General features: G+C 34.4%; 1 protein-coding gene across 2 annotated transcripts in view; it reads left to right on the forward strand.

The window, feature by feature from the left end:
* Positions 1 to 18,520, forward strand: part of LOC142324415 (charged multivesicular body protein 3-like) — a 39,774-nt gene that overhangs the window by 20,931 nt on the left and 323 nt on the right. For both annotated transcript variants that reach the window (XM_075365244.1, XM_075365245.1), the window contains one exon: positions 13,079 to 13,212. In XM_075365244.1, coding sequence (XP_075221359.1) covers positions 13,079 to 13,212 — 134 coding nt within the window. The remainder of the gene's footprint in view (positions 1 to 13,078; positions 13,213 to 18,520) is intronic.

Here is an 18,520-nt window from a genome sequence, read left to right on the forward strand (position 1 = left end):
CCCCCGTTTTCCGAACGGCGCCCCGCGGGCGCTTGAAAATACTATCGTTTGACGGGAACCGCTGGGAGCGGATGGCTTTTTGCCGAGGGGGGTTGAAAAATTTTTCAGAGCGCTAGGACCGAGCGTTTTCGAGATATTTGCGACTTTCTTCCAAAAATTCGGATCATGTTAAAAAGTACTAAATTTTTCCCAACATATATATATATATATGTATATATAATAATAATAATAAAAACAATTGTAAAAATTAAAAAATACTCCGGAAATATATTAAAATATCATTTTAAAAGAATTCAACGGAAAAAAATAATTAAAAAAGAAAAAAGATGTTTAAATAAAGAAGCAAACAGTTACGCGGTATTTAAATATTAAAACAACTGAGAGAAATTTAATTTTTAAATGGATTTCTCTTGTAGAAATAGCAGGTATTTAAAAATTAAATGTCCTCACTGTCATATATAGAAAACGTTTAAATGCGGTTATTTAAAATTTAAAGAGCTCTTTAATACCATCAAACAAAAAAATATACTTTAAAATAATTTTAATTTTTATATATATTTTTACTATGGATGATTACGTATGTGTATACAGGGTGTTTCTAAACTACTGGGCTGGCAACACTTTTTCTGATTCTACTTGAAAAACTAAACTAAAAATATCCCAAACGAATAAACCATAGAGCTTAATTTTTTTTTAATAGGGATGATTACATATATGTATACAGAGTGTTTCTAAAATACTGGGCTGGCAACACTTTTTCTAAAGAAAAAGTGTTGTAAACTCACCCTCCAGAAGTGAGTTTACGAGTCTTCATGTAAGCCGTTACAAACACGTTGCAGAGGAAGCTAAGCAGATGTGACTGTGTTTTTTGAAGTACTTTAATAATAAGGGAAAAGTTTTGCGGCAAGATCAAATAGCATAACTTTATGTACTTATTATTTATTGTAGTCATTAAATTAAAAAATTTAAAGAAACGTTTATAATCTTTAATAGTTAGTTTGTTCCCATCGACTGTCTAATTACAGTAATAATTCAATGAATTTAAAATATCATTGAAATAAATAACATATTTCAACATAATTGTAAATACAAAAAAAGAAAAAAATTGTAAATTTATTTTTTGAAATATTTAGATTGATTAATTAAAACAAGATATCTCGTTAATTTTTGCTATAGTATTGTCTCCTTCCTCTCCTTACTGGGATCCAAACAGGATTTACTTTCTTGCTGTATTTCCTGGTCCCCAGTAAATAAAAGAAGATCGTAGTACTAGAGATGGGGCTTTTCCACACCTTCAGTGAAAGCTCCACTGCATTTTGATCAACTACTTTAATTCTTTCCAAATGCGGTTTATAAAGAATTTATTTTTCAGATGACCAGATCTTTGACCAGGTGCGTGGTCCAGTTTCCTTCATTTTTTCTACCATATCGGAATAGACGGGTGTTCTGTAGATCACTGTTGCTATATTCTTTACTTTTTATCTTCCAAAGACAAGCGTAACTCCAATATAGTTCAATAAATTCTTGAATAAACTCTTTAGGATAATTTCTCATCGCACATTTTAAATTGATTAATGAAAAAAATGAATTAGAAAAAAGAACAAATAAAGAAGGATCTGATATAGAGAAAAAATCCCTTTTGGCACACCGGAATTCGGAGATAGATTTCACTGGTGCTAAGTAGGGGATAAAAAAGATTTCCATTCTAAAGTTAAGAAAAACTTCAAATTTACTCAATATGACAGCGGTTGCATCTGGAAAAGATTTACATGTTTAGTGTATGTAATTACTGCAACATTTTGGTCATCCCTTGCTGTAAGGGATAGTCGTATCAAAAATTGTTTCAGACAAACGTTTTAGGTAATTTTTAGAAAACTAATGACCACTTCAAACCGATTCAATATTGTGGCTTTAAGGGAGATGTGATTTTTTTTTAGAAATCCCATTTTTTCCTCCCTCTGGGCCAGTGGTTGGTGATATCAAAAATCTGTACGTAGATAAATTTTAGGCTCTTATCCAAAGATTAATAGGAACTTTAAACAAATTCTATATTTTACTTAATAAGAAAGTTATAGGGATATTTGGTTTTTTCAAAAAAGTTGTTTTACGTGTCTGTTATTATTAATACTGTTTTGTTTTTTCTGATGAATTTATTAAGTGTCATTTGTTGTTGGTCATGATTAAAAACCAGCTGAGAGTTGTTTTACTTGTTGATTGCTATCTCCATCTTTATGAAATGCCAAATTTTTTTGGGCATCACTGATTTTTGTGATATATAATTCATGAATGCTTATTGTGCAATAGCTTTTTTTAGCAATGTAAAGTTAATAAAATACTTATTTCATTAGTTTATATAATATTACGTAGAATTTAAACTTTTGCTATGTTTACCTTTTTTCTTAACCCATCGATTTATTAAACAGTTTATTAGTTTGTAATAATTTTTGTATATTCACTTATAAGCCTTTATAATACCTTTATGCCTTTAATATGTTTATAATACTTACCAGTTAACATCACTATTATAATTTCATGTTATTGTAGCATGTAGAATAAGAAAAATATTTTTTAAATTACATCACATTTTGTATAAAAAGAATTTTTTTTACATTTTTATATAATCAATTTTTTATATCATAATTAATTGTATATTGTATCGAATGAAAGGTACAAGTGCACTTATGAATAACTTATTATAATTATATCTTAAATATTATAATAATTATTCATAATAAAATAATATAATTTTAACCCCTTAATGCAAGTAATTATTTGTTATTAGGTAGTATTTATTAAGTGATGTTATTAATTATGATTTAATAAAAATGATGATTTTTATTAAGTTTCTTAGTGCTAAAATAGTCTTAGTACTCATAGGATAAAATGATTTGTTAAAAAAAAATTGCTCAAAAAATATTAAGAAAAATATGTTCATGGTTGAATGTTAAAATCTTTTAAGCGGCTAATTAATGTTAGTTACCTTTTCTAGTTGCCATTCACTAGTAATATATATTTGCCATTTGTAGCTTTTGTATTTTATTGTTACTAAAATTTAGTAACCATTTAATCTGGTTACTAAATTTTAGTCTCGGTTGTTGTTATTGTTGATGTACCAAGCAATGTATAAATGAGCTTATATTTTGAATAGAATGAGATTGTATGAGATTATATGTACTTAAGTACATATAAACAAATAGTCCTAATGAGACTGACTTCTTTTCAAATCTTACAGTGCTGTAATTATTGCATAATATATTGCTACATTTAAAAGTTATATCCAGTTTTTATACTAAACAGAAATTATATAATTATAATACCATCTAAACTTTAGCCTCACCGCCAAACGGCCTTTGAAAAGCATCATCGTGGTCCTCTCCGAGCTAAATGATGTCTTATGTAGATGATCCTTTAACCAACAAAGGAAGCTGCAACAATACAACAACCAACCCCCTACGCATGGCGATCTAGCCAAGTTAAATCTGCGCAATGTAAGCACCCTACGCATTTAATTGCCAAATTTTAGCAATCTAATGATATTCAATTGTAATACATTACGACACCATCATTATAACACGCACAATACTTAATTTTTACAGAGTGCTTACGGTACTACTGCAGACATCTGCAGTTAGCACAAGTCGGGTGCACTGACTACTTAGGATACTGCTCTCGTTTATGTCTCTCATCCCCAAAGTGAAAGCACACTACCACTAGATTTTACACAGTTCAACTACGTGATTAAATTGGCAGGACTTGTAATAACATTCAACATCTACATATTCTTCGACCCAACACAAAGAGAAGTCAGTAAACAACCTGCCCTCAGATCGCACTCCTTAAAGTAGTTCAATACTCACTTTCTTTTTTTTTTTTTCTCTCTCAGCTTCCCTGGGCCGGACCGACTTGTTGGTATTACACCGCCCAGGGGAGTGTCTTTAAACTCAAATAGGCCTCCCCACCTACCGGCTATATACCGGCAAGGCAGGTCGGCCTACCGGTTAGCTCTTTTTGAGAGTTCTTTATTAATATTGCCCCTTTGGACACCACGCCAGACCCAGTTCGCCGCGACGCGGCGCCGGGTCCCTTCAGTATTCAGTGTGCTGTTGCCTGACTGTTACCCGTGGAGTCCTTGGTGGCTCATCAGTGCCAACACACCCCAGCATGCTGGACCTCACCAGCAAGGCTGTCCACCCAGTCCTATTCTAGCCAACACCTTGTCTTCTCTCATCGGAGTATTTCTGTAGAACAACTTGTCTAACAAAACTAGCAAAATTATTCCAGTTTGACTCGCTTCTTAGCATGTAGTCTATTGTTGTCTCTGGAGTTATACCTGTGAGTGCCTTACTATGTCTAAGTGTGTCCCACCTATTGCACTCAAAAAAGGTGTGCTCAGCATCATCTATCTCGTTGCAGTAGTTGCAAATCGGTTCTTCTTTCTTGCCTATTTTGTACAGGTAGTTATTGAAGGAACCATGCCCTGTAAAAAACTTCGATAGGTGATGATCAACCTCACCAAATCTTCTCGACAACCATGGCTTGATGTTGGTGATGAGGGTTCTCGTCCATCGACCCACAGCTTCCTGCGACCATCTTTCCTGCCAGATATTATAAACGGCATCCCTGACCTCTTGTTCCGGCTTGCCTTGTGCCCTCTCCACCCTCTTTTTTGCGATTAGGTCAATAGGAGGTGTACCCGATAACACGCACAGGGCGGCATAGGACACTGTCCTGTATGCGGACACAACACCTAGGAGCACACACCTGTGCGTCCTCACCAGTCTCTCTTTGTTGCGCCTGATGGCGATAGAGCGCCACCAGGCCGGAACGGCATACATAAGCGAAGACACTACGGTGGTCGCCAGTAAACGGCGCTTTGAGGCCCGAGGGGCATTCTGCGATGACATAATGATGTTTAGACTTTTTATCATCCCTTCTGCCTTGTTGCATACATTGACTATGTGCTCGGTGTATCTACCGTTTTTCTGGAGGATAACTCCTAAGTACTTGATGTTATTCGCTTCTTCTATAGCATGACCGTTGATGGAAATATTGAACGGTTCTAGCACTCTTCTACCCGTAAAGGCAATACACCGGCATTTTTCCGTAGACAGTTGCAGACTCCTGGACCTCAACCACTCCTGTATAGTGTCGATGGCCGCATACACCCTCTCCTGCACCTCCAAGACCGTCCTTCCCTCTACGAGGACTGCAAGGTCATCTGCATAAGCCAGGACCTGGAAGCCGACAGGAAACTCCTTCTGAAGGAGTTCATCTATAATCACCAGCCACAACAACGGCCCCATAACAGAGCCCTGCGGAACTCCACCGTGCATTTGAAAATGTACTGTTTCTTCCTGTGCTTCTACCAGACATCCTCTGTTGGACAAGTAACATTCAATTTGCCTACGCAGGTACGGGCTGAGGGGCTGAGGCCCCTAGCCGCAATTACGTCATTAATGTGACCCCAACCAATAGCCCCGAACGCGTTTTTTATGTCTAGTGACAGCATCAGTGGAATTCTCCTGGTTTGCCAAGTGCCTCTCTTCACCTCGTCGGCCCATCCCGAAATTCGGCAGATAGCCTGCACGGTGGATCGCCCCCGCATAAACCCGTACTGGTTAGGACTGATTCCGACTCCCTCTTCTAGTTCTTTGATGATGCGGCCAGCCAGCATCTTTTCTACTACCTTCCCCATCATGTTAAGGAGGCTCAGGGGTCTATAGGTTATATCTTCCTCCGAAGAGGTGCCTTTAGGTAGGAATACCACTCTGGCCTCCTTCCAGCAGTCGGGGAAGTCTCCGTTCTCCATGCCGTGGCTGGCAATCTCGAGCATCTCCCAGGGAGCCTTCTGAACCAGCCCCTTGATCACTGCCGCGGGAATCTTGTCCGGGCCAGGGCTCTTTTTGGTTGCCAAACTCCTCGCCGCAAGTTGTAGCTCTTCCACGGTGAATCTTCTATTGTCGCAAGGTGTGGATCTCACGATATCAGGCACTGTATGCGGGAACAACCTGGCTACCTCCCTTGCAACACTGGTCTTATTGAGGATAGGCATACGTCTCCCAAACTTTTTGGTCACAATACGATATGCCTGGCTCCAGGGATTGCTGTCAAGCTCTTCGCAGAGCCTGATCCAGCAATCCTTTTTACGTCTCTTAATAGCCTTATTGAGCGTTCTTCTTGCCTCGAGGTATCTATTGGCTATTTCCTGGTACCCTTCTCTGTTATTTCTAAGAATACGTTGTTTCCTTCTCCTAAGGGACTGGAGCTCTTGTCTCATTGCTTCAATTTCAGCAGTCCACCAATATACGGAGCGCCTCCTTGTATTGTTAGCTGCCATTCTGTCCATTTCCTGCTTTATTATATTAGATAAAGCCTCAGGTGATTGTTGATGTCTATCAGACAGTCTACTTGCAGTCCTTTTGACGATTTGCTCTATTTGTACTGATGAGAATCTCGGTGGGGGGGAGTGCACTTCACGCCTGAAATCTACGTCTTTCAGATCCAAGATAGTGGCGCGGTGATCGCTCGCTATATCTTCTGAGAGAACCATCCACTGGTACTGATTCCTCCTCCACCTACAGACCAGGATGGTGAGGTCAAGCACCGACCGATGACCTCTCGCTACGTACGTGAGCGTATCGTCATTAATGCAGATGCAGCCGGCAGTTTCCAGGAGTTCGGCAAGGATCTGTCCTCTCCTGTTGGTGTGTCGACTGCCAGCCGCCACCATTTTGCTGTTAAAATCACCCAACATTACGATCCTCTTGGTTGAATTGGTAATCACATCTTGTAAAGTGTCGATGAAGTTAGTAAAGTCCGCGATCGCAATGTTGGGCGAAATGTACACACCCACGAATAGAGTTGTTTCGGTCTCAACAGACACCACGCCACTACCTCTAAACTTGAAATTCCATTGTATACTATGACTTACATCCATAATGGCAACATCTCCCGACATATCAACAGTCCATCCAAGTTTGGCAGCTTCATATTTATTGGGTTCGGTGACCACAAGGAGGTCTACGTTCTTGTCTGTAACAACACGACTAATTAAGTCGTGAGCGAGAATACTCCTATTGGCATTCGCTAACATAGTCCTAATCATGCAATTTTTTCTTACATTGCCATGCTCCAGTCCTGTGTTCACCGCTCTTACAATCGAGGCATTGCTTAGGTTCAAGACAATCTGCTATCTTGTGACCTCTGCTACCGCAGTTGAAGCACAAATCGAGCCTATCTGGGCCCTTACATTCGTGCCTTCTATGGCCCGTGCCCCAACAACGGTAGCACCTGTCTTCATCTTCCCGGATGTACGCCCGGCAACTAATCCATCCGATTCTTATTCTTTCCTCGACCAGTTTGCATGCCGCTCTATAAGAGGTCATGACCGTAATATTTTGTGTCTCGCCAAAACCTTTCCTCATGGATGTTATCTTGACTTCCTCGCTAGAACCCACGCGTTTTATAATGGCGGCCATAACCTCTTGCTCTGTTGTGTCATGCTCGACATCTCGGACGTGCACAACAGTTCTCCTTTCAGCTCTGCTTTTTATATCAACGTGAAGGTCGGCAGCCTTGTCCCTCAGGATAGATGTAAATTGTTCCGCTTTCTCTGTACCCTGTATCCTAACATCAGTGGTCAGTCTGGATCTCAATAAGTCCACTATTGAGCTTTAGATAGGGAATCTTGGAGAGCTGCATCAAACCAGTCAAATGACTGAAGACAAAAAAAAAGAGCTTTAATTAGGCTTTACATTCTGTTATTAACAGTATAATATGAAATTTAAATAAATTATTTAACCATTAAATATATATTTTTTGAATTGATTGTTTAATACTTAATATTTTGTTTAATTTGCTGCAATTTACTGTAAATTATGATTTAATATGTTAACATAATCTTTTAAGAACTCTTTTTTACAATTCTCTGTAGCATATAATGTCGGTCAATATTTACATTTTCTTTTATATGTTAAAAATAGAATTATTGTTAAAGTTGTATGACATGTATCATAAATTTTTCATAGATTTAAACACGTATCAGTGATAAGAATTTTTATATTCCTTCTATATAGTGAATTGATTTTTCTCAATTATCAAAATTAATAAGTCAATTTTACTGGGTTTTCTTTATATTTCAATATACTACAATCATTCAATTCACTAACACGTGTAATAATCCTTTTTGTGTAGAATTAGAATTTTTGTTTACAATGTTGCCGATGTAAATTTTAGCCAGAACACTTAACATGAAGAGAAGAAACATGCGTTAACAGGGTTTGTTACAGATTCAAATTTCTTCTTATATTGACTGAATATATCTTCTTTTTTTTATTAACCTGATAAAAATAAAAATGAATAAGCTTGCGATATAAATGTTGTGTGCATGCTTAGTTATTCCAGTTGATGTTTATTTATTTGTTGTTGAAATGGTTTTGTAGTTTTATCTTGTTGATATAAAGAAAAAATATATGCTCTATCAATGGATATTTAAAAATTGTTATTTGTTATTTAGTTAAGGGATTGACAGCTTTTATTTTATTTTTATTTTTTTACTTACAGTAAAGGGTTCTAATGTAATAAATTTAGGTTATGATATTATGACCCTGTTATTCAGATTATATTAAAAAATCTGATTGTGACTCGTAATCAATGCATTAACATTACATCTTAATTTTTTAAATTCTAAATACATCTAAAAAGAATTCTGTTGTGCAGGTATGCACTGTTATATATGAATAAATTCATGTTAATGTGCATGAAAAACAGTATTGGAAATCTAATTCCAAATTAAAAATATATTATTTATGAGTCCAATGAGAACTCCGGTATCATTTTATCAACATTTTCTCAAGGATCATGGAATTAATGATCACAAAAAAGTATCTCAAATATTTTTACTGTTGATTCTTTAAACATTTTTAATTTAATAAAACTTTTCTTAATTGCTGTCTTTCCCTTTTTCTGTAGATGCATGTGTGTATCTGGCAGCTGTGCTCTGTTATTAGGCTTATTTGTGTTATTCATTTGTATGATATTGTTATTAAACTCTCTTAAAAAAGATAAAATCAAATTAAAATCTGCAATTATAACTATTTGTTCAGAAATAATTGATAAGAAAAGTACAAACTTTTATTTCTTATATAAAGTATTCTCTTGTATCTTTTTTATGGTACTGAATACTATGGTCATTAGCCACTGATACCCACATCTAATTAATAAATGGATTTATCATGTGATTTAGCTATACTTGCATGAGATATTCTGCCTGTTGGCAGGTCCCTAGCACCATTGTTACCTTCATCTGTTTCTGCTCCCATGCTTTTCTTTTCATCTCATCTTTACTTCTCATTTATTCTTCATAATACTTTTTTATTGCTTACTCTGTCCAATCATATTATCTTCTCAACCTCCTCTAGACCCACATCTCAGAAGCCTCGATCTTATCTTTTTCATTTTTCCCCAGTGTCCATGTTTGACTAACGTAAAAAATATTCTCAAAACATAGCATTTTACCAATCTCGTCTTCAGGTTGAGATCCATGTTGCTGCAGAGTAGGTTTTTCTTTCTAAAAAAAGACTTCCTCTGCAATTACAGTTCTCATCTTAATCTCTTCAGTTAGTATTGTCCCTAGATATCTGTATCTTTCTACTTGTTCAATTTTTCCTTCTGTAACAAGATCCTTATCTTTCCTCTCACTCGCCTTCCTAAATTTTGTTTTCCTCACAATTATTTTCATCCCATATTCGTTCATCCGTACTTCCAATGCTTTTGTCATTCCTTGTAATGTCTGAGTGTCTTTAGCTACAATCAACAGATCATCAGCATATCTGACACAATTTATATTCCTTCCATCTATGCTTACTTCTTTTTAGCCTTCCACTATTTCTTTCAATATTTCCTTAACATAAAGAGTGAACAGTGTTGGTGATAAACAGCAGCCTTTCCTCCGTCTAATTCTAACCGATTTGTGAGATTCTCATTTATTTTCACAACTGCTTTTTGCTTCATATGCAATTCTCTGATCAATTTCCTACCGTTCTAATCAACTCTCTTTTCGTTCAGAATCTCAAATAACTTTTCCCACTGTATTATGTTAGACATATCTATAAAACACAATCCTCTTCCTCTTTCAAAACATCTCTCTTCTATCATTCTGATCAGCCCTACAGTCTCTCTTGTTCCTCTGCTTTTCTGAATCCAAACTGTTCTTCTCCAGCATTCTCCTCCATTTTTGTAATCAACCTTCTTTTCATAATGCTAAGCTTATTTTTGTAGCATGTGATATTAAGCTGATAGTTGTATGTTCTTCACATTTTTTGGTTCCAACCTTTTAAAGAACTCTATTGGAAGTTCATCTACTAGAAAACTTTAAATATTTGGGGGAAAACATCACACACAACCTCCAAGAAAATCCAAACTGGAATGAAAGAATAAATAAACTCATCAAAGCCACAATAAAAACACAAAACATCTGTAACAAAAAATGCATGTCCATAAACACAAAAATAAGACATTATAACTCAGTTATCCAACCAGAAATACTTTACGGATGCGAAACCATATTTGGACCGTACCAGACAAGGTTTACCGACAAACAGGAAAAGATTGAAAGACAGATTCTACAACAATGCATCGGGAAAAACATTAAAAAAGACGGGATTTGGAGAATTATTCCAGACGAATCTATTTACAAAACGATATCCCGATAACTAATAAATTTAGAAAGAAGAGAATTTCCTTTCTAGGGCATATTTTCAGAATGGAATAGACCAGACTTATCAGACGGACAATCGAACTTTTCTGGAACAAGAAAAGCAGACCGACCTGGTTATACGAAGTGCAGAAAGACATGGAGGAATTAGACATAACCCGTGAAAACCTAAAAACGAAAACCGGAAACTATGAGAAATTAAAAAATAAAGAAACAAGATTCCTATCAAAACCCAACAAAACAATAAGCCGGGTGTACTCTGAACAAGAAAGGGCAAGAAGATCTGAACCCTTAGAAATTACTGGCAAAAAAGAAAAGCTGAAAAACAACAAATCAGCAAGAAAAGAAAGAACTTGCCAAAAAAAAGAACTAAAGTGATCCATTATGGTCTTAAAGTAAAAAAAAAAAATTGCATTATTCAAAAATATTATATATTATATTAAAAAAACCAACAAAGATTTTTTCTTCCTTTTTTTAAAGCTACACTTACAAAATGTCCCAGAAGATGTTGCCCAGACTTGTAGAACTCAGAACATCAAAATAAATGAAATAAGTTCATTAAATTAAAATTAATTATTAATACTCTTAAGTGAAAACAGACATAAAATTGTGAGTCTGCGTAATTTGTATGATCCTCTAACAATTTCAGCTATTCATCAACTAATTTAAACAAATGAGGTGTTCACAATAAGAGGCCTTATATTTTATCTAATCAATATAATTTGATAAAATTAATATTTACAAAGATATTAATGATTAAAAAATTAAAATGGCCGCCATTTTGCTTTTTCAAAGGTAAAATGTTCAAAATTATTTATTTTGTTGAAGATATTGTATGGTGCATGTAAACCAGATTTTATTAGAACATCTCAATCTATTTTTAAGTTATAAATCCTTATTGAAAACACACAAATTGGAGGACAAAGAGAAAATGAATCAAAGTAAGGCATTTGTCCACATGAATTTTTACTTTCCAGTCTAGTACTATTTTTACTTTCCAGTCTGGAAAGTAAAAATTGATGCTATTAAATCTTCAGCTTAAAAGGTCAAGAGAATGAGTCTGTAGTGCAAGGTCACCCTCAGTATCACGAGATTTAGCATAGTTAAGGTCTCCAGACCTGCTGGACCGGTTTTGACCAAACTTTGTCAGATTACTTCTGTATAAGGGACATTAATGTCATTAAATTTTCAATATAAAAGGTCAAGGGGGTGAGGGCTGTAGACCAAGGTCACCTTCAGTAACCAATTATTAGTGGTTTTTCAAATTCACCTGACATATTCTCAGCCAACAAAGCAGTCAGTCTTTTTGATATCTTTCCCTCTGTGCATTATTCCTCTTTCAAACATATTTCAATGGGCAAAGCCTGGAAATAAATACCAGTCTCATCACAATTAAAAATGTTTCTTTCATTATAACTCTTGCATATTTCATTTAACTTTTTCTTACACTCGCACACCAAATTCTGATCTACAGCTTCACCGTAAACTTTTTTATATGAAGCATTATATCGAATTCAGAGTTTATCTAACTAACCCCCTGATGCTTTAAACTCACCATAACAGAGTTTTCTGCAATTTCCTTTTCTTTTCTTAATTTTCTTTTTCGTAGACATTTATAACTGCTACTTTTTTTTTAATGTCAAGCATTTACAATTTTGAGATATTTTAAGTTGTGGTATCAATGGTTGTAACGATTTTTATAAAATATACAAAATTGAACATATAGTAAAGTATGTGTAGAAAATAGAGAGCTAATAATAAGAGCTACAAAAAATAATACAGTTCTATACCGTAACAATGACTAGTATACACACGCACATCAACTGATGATGATGAATACATAAAATGATTGAAATCATAACATCAGCATCTAGGCACGAAGTGATGCAATTCCCAACAGATAAATAAATTAGTCACACTTGAGTATGAAATAAAACTGTGAAAATTGCAATTTTTTTATTCCCGCTATCCATTTTTCATAATTGATTGAATATTTTTTGTAGGTAAATTCCTTGTCTGTGTTCATTATTAAGAATTATTTTATCAATTAACTTCACTAAAAAACTACCGGGGAGTCTAAAAGTGTCTGGTATTAGATAAGTCTACTACTGGGAAGTGTCCTTCCAGGGGAGTTTCACTGTATTGTATGCAATTTTAATTATGCAGATAGAAGGTATGTGCCGTCATAAAAAATGTAATGTTCTTTGAACATTACTATTATTTATATTATTTTATATAACATTATTATTTCTTTTAAGAAAAAAGATTATAATTTTTATTTATTGTTTTATGAATATTTGAAAATATTCTTTCCATTACCCCCATAACAGAAAAAGTAGATTAATCGCTTTCAATTTTTAACAGGTACATGCAATATATATCCATGTCTACATATTTCTTGGATGTATGATTGGTCTGACATTATTTGTTGGTGTAGTAATTGCCAACTATTCTGAAAATAAAGGTACTGCTCTTCTAACAGTGGATCAAAGAAGATGGTGTGTATTTATGTTTATTAGTTCTGATATAAAAATAACTGTTTTTTTTTTTTTTTTTTTATTCAACCATGCAGGTATTTAGCGATGAACATATTTTATGTTTTTTACCTGGCAATAATTCACAGCAAATATTTTAACTTGTTATAGTTGTTCAGAGTAGTCTAACATGCAAAACTATTTTCATAGTTTCTGACTACATACGGTATAAAATGTTTAATGAACTTTTTAAGTATTTTGTTTTCTTGATCAGTCTTCTAACTCCGTGAATTTTAACATCAAAATTTGTTTATTTGTTGAAAGGCAAGAATATTTTTATTTTTAAACATATGTAACATGTTTGATTTATTTTTCATTGTAAAATCATTTATTTATAAAATATTATTTTTCTGACTCTCAATACTACTATTGTACTTATTATATAATGAATGTGGAGATATCTCAGCATGAATTTCACCTGTTTAATGTAAGCATAATATTTACATATTATGTTTTATGTATTTTTACGTAAATACATTTAACTCCCTCTTATGCAGGCTGATTTTGTCTGTATAAGAGAAGCAGCTATATAGGTGATCGATACCTGGATTGGAAATTTAACACTTAATATCTGTTTATGTTAGCCTCTTTTCATGTTATTTATTTCTGTTGCGTAGTTTGTCTCCTATTCAGGTTTGTTTATATTACTGTTAAAACAATTGTTTAGAAAATAATGTATATATAACCATTTACATCTGTGTAAATTGGCTGTTGGAAATAATGTTTGTCTATCTCCAGCATTCCTATTATTGATATACATCTATTTCTGTTGTATTTATTTTTTTAAAAATAAAAATTTTAATTATTGTTAAAAACTGATTACAACAATGTTTCCGCTAAAACAGTTGGGGTTATGGCTATAGCATTCTGGATGAGCTCAGGTACAATTCCCAGCTAGAGTCTGTTTTTCAACTGTTACTTTATTTAATAAATTAATTAAGTTACTTTTTCTCAAGTTATAAATGTATAGCAATTCAAAGTTTAAAAAGAAAGTTGGGGCCTAATGGTTTTAAATAACCTGACTTAATATAAAAGATTTGTGAGAAAGCCACAGCCATTCCTGAGATTAAAAGGTATAGTATAATACAAGTATATATCAGGCACACTGGTCTGAATTAGACCAGTGGTAAGTAACGTGGTTTCCTCTTTCCTTCTTCATATACTTGATGTACTGTTACATATCCAACATGCTAACCTCCTCTGAATTTAAGGTGATATTCAGCCTTACAGCTGACTCCATTAATACCACTTTTTTATATCACATGTTTGACTTTTTTTGGGAAACCATACGTGAAAAATACAAAAGAAAAATTGCATATTATTGAAGTATTCTCGACATATAGCTATTAGACTGTAAAGAGATAATAAATCAGTACATATGAATAGCAGTCTGTCATTGTGATACACTGTTACTGCACATATGACTATTTATAACAATACATATAATGCATGGTAATGCATTATATGATACGGTAGTATCACCAGTAACACTGGGCTCTGACCACTTAAATTTTTCTTCATAATTTGTAATACTTGCCAATTAGTCTATCAATATTAATTGTGTGTTTAATTTTTCTTAATTTACTTAATTTGTAGGTTAGTACAAATTGCATTGTATGTAGGTCATTAAATATGATAAGTTTACATATCTGAATGTTGTTAAGGCAACAATGAAAGTCTAAATTTTCTTTTAATCTGTTACCTTGATTCATAACAATATTCTACCATACACTGATTGGTTTTCACATTTGTGGTTTGGAAAACTGGTAAGTAAGCCTGCTGTTTTCTTGAAATTGGCGCTGAAGAACGAGGCAATTTCTGGGAAGTTCATTAGTACTTCATTAGATACAAGCATCTTTACTTAAATAATATTGTTTTTCTGAATTTATAACAAGGAGCTCACATTCAGTTGGGATATTCATCTTAATAATGAGTTGTCACCCTCTTACTCTTCTTCAAAATCAGAATTACTTTCTTCATAGTCTTGATCTTTGACTTAGTTACAAAATAAATTCTCCCTTGACATGATTGAATCCATCACTACTTTTTGTATAACATTCCTTAAATTATATCCATGGTTCTAAAATACAAAGAAATAGAGTCTAATTAAAATTTAAACACTTTTTCTATAAGAAAAAATATAGATTAAATATTTAAAGAAAAAAGTGTTTGCCTTTGTACTAATCAGTGTTAAAGTGAAATTTTACATAAACTACAATGCCAGTTTACAAAAAAAAGACGATCTATTCAATGAAACAATGAAAATTGCAAAAAATTATAACACCATTATAATAGTTAATTCTAGATAAAACTGTTTCTATGCACAATATTCCATATCAAATCAATGAGTTGTAGACTTGTCCAAAGAGGGGAAATCTCTACAAGACACTATCTGCCTGCACCGACAGTAGTGTCGGGTTTTTACCAACTAAAACCACTTCTTCTCTATGACATGCAAAGACTTGACCCACCAAAAGCATAGTAGGAATCACAGGATCACTTGGTGATCCTTGGGAACTTGGCAGAATCCCACAGGCATCAACAGAACACGTACATCCACATTCAGTCGTAGCCTACCTTTCTTTTTCTGTTTAGCTTCCAGAACCACGGTAAGGTATTACTTCAGAGGATGAATGAGGATGATATATGAATGTAAATGGTGTAGTCTTTTACTGTCTCAGGTTGACCATTCCTGAGATGTGTGATTAATCGAGATCCAATCATCAAAGAACTCCGGTATCCACGATCTGGTATTCAAATCTGTATAAAAGTATAAAAGCCTTTATTAGGACTTGAACGCTGGAACTCTCGACTTCCAAATCAGCTGATTTGGGACAATGCATTCACCACTAGACCAACCCAGTGAGTTAGGCTTAGCCTACCTGGTCTAATCTAACTTAAATGATGCAGATGGACGCCCCTCATCCTCGCAGGGTGTTCTTCAGCCACTCACCCTGCAGTGATGCTCCTTATCATCTTGGAGAGCTCTCCACCTCTCAGTGTTAGCAGGCATGCCACCTATTACAGTAACATGCAAATTAATCCGAACACAATGTTATTTAATAAAAAGTAACTTTATTTAGAAAATAAATCATACTTGTACAATTTGTGAATATCTAGTAAAATTAATATGCCCTCCTTTATTCTTAATCTCTCTTTTCATGTACATGATTTGGCATCAATTCAACAAGTGTACTACACATTTTTTTCTTTTGTCATGAAACCATACCAATATTCTGCTTTAATGAGGTCAGTTTTTGTGGTACAATTCATTTTTAAGAGCAACCAACTGTTGCTCTAAGTTTTCAATTGGTTTTTAAGTTACAAGCATTGCAGTTACAACATAAAGTAAATAAAAAATTTCCTTTGTTCAGATTAATTTGCACATTACTGTACGTTGTTCGTGTCTAGCAGGTGTATTGCCACCATATGCCCTTTGATTCATCCACCTATTTATACATGAAAAGCATGTGTTCAACATCATCAAGAGTGTGCAATATGGGCACATGTCTTTGCTGTGCCTCCTAGTGTAAAGATATGACCTGAAGCAGCCTTGACCCAACAGGAACTTAGTAAGGAAATTATCTAACTCTCCAAATCGTGACATGTACTTAGCCCACATCATGACATGTGGGTCAATACTGACCTGCATTGTGACATGTGTAATTAGTCTGTATCCCGTATCAGATTCTTCCCATCTGGTCTGCCAGCTGTCTAGGAGCGTGGTGTATCACCGTAAGCTAATTTACTACAAGTCAATTAGGCTTATAGTGTCGTACATAGCACTTTATCAAGCTAAAGCTTCCCTCAGGTCTTTAAGCCTGGTGTTATATGAAAGGGTTAAAAAGAAGGAATCTTATGATTGTTAGTGTTGAGTGAAGAAGAACTCAAGTAAAAATGTTCCTATTACTTTATTCATGTCATCATTATGGTGTCCTGCATATTAGCAAGTCCCTGGCACCACTACTGTCTCCATTTGTTTCTGTCTCGTGCTTTCCTTTTCGTCTCATTATAACCTTCACTACCTTAAGACTCTTGTTAACTTCAGCCTCTTCCTTCCTCTTCTTTTTTGATTTTCAGTGGAGCCTTCAAAAACTATATTTATTTACCCCTTTTCCCCTAATTATATGCCTGATCCAGTTTCTGTTCCTTCTGATAGTCACCAATATTGTTGTCTTGTCATTTATTCTTCTTAATACTTTTACATTATTTACTCTATTCACCCGTTTAATCTTCTCCATATCCTCCAGACCACATCTCAGAAGTCTCGATCTTATCTTTCTCCCAGTGTCCGTGTTTCACTACCCTACAAAAGTTTACTCCAAACATAGAATTTTACCATTCGCTTCCTCAGGTTCAGATCCATAATTCAACAAAGTAGGTTTTTCTTTTGAAAAAAGAAAGAATCACCTTAATCTCTTCTTTACACCTTCAGTTTTCAGTTTGTATTGTCCGTAGATATTTGTATCTTTTTACTTGTTCAATTTTTCCTTCTTCTGTTATAGCATCCAGATCTTCCCTGTCATTCACCTTCGTAACTTTTATCATTCCTTATTATGTCTTGAGTGTTTTCAGCTACAATCAACAGATCGTCATAAAATCTGACACAATTTATATTTCACCTATGCTTTCTCCTTTTTGGCCACCCGATATATTTTTCAACATTTCCTTGACATAAAGAGTGAACAATGATTGTGATAAAGCAGCCTTGCTTCACTCCTTTGCTTAATTCTAACTACTTCATCTTCTAAATATTTAAAGAGTTCTGCTATTGGAGGTTCATCTACTCCTGTTTTTCCTGTTCTTTAATATCTGGTATAATTTCAGATCTCAAAATTGGTGGGCCTTATTATATTACTATTATTATATATATTCATATAATATGATGCCCTGCCTTGATGTAGGTCCCTTGCACAATGTCTGTCTCCACCTCCACTCTATTTCCAGCCAAACTCTGAGTTCGTAATAGCCCCGTTTTTTCTTTTTAATCAGGTTTAATCTGTATTATTCTCTAACCTCTCTTTTTTCCTATTGATCTTCTTAACCTTCCACTTTCAATTATATGTCCTGATAATTAGCTTTCTTACTGTGAATTGTTTTGATTAAGCTTCTATATAGAAGCTTAATCAAAACAATTGCCCACTTTTATTAAGCAGCTTTTGTTATTGTAGATATTCAAAGGCTATGTAGAAATAAAGTGGCCAATATGAATGAAAAATATTGGAAAGTGTATTGTGATAATATTAAGGAAACAGAAGCTGAATATATGTGA

The sequence above is a fragment of the Lycorma delicatula genome, chromosome 5 (assembly GCF_047948215.1).
Source record: "Lycorma delicatula isolate Av1 chromosome 5, ASM4794821v1, whole genome shotgun sequence".
NCBI lineage: Eukaryota > Metazoa > Arthropoda > Insecta > Hemiptera > Fulgoridae > Lycorma > Lycorma delicatula.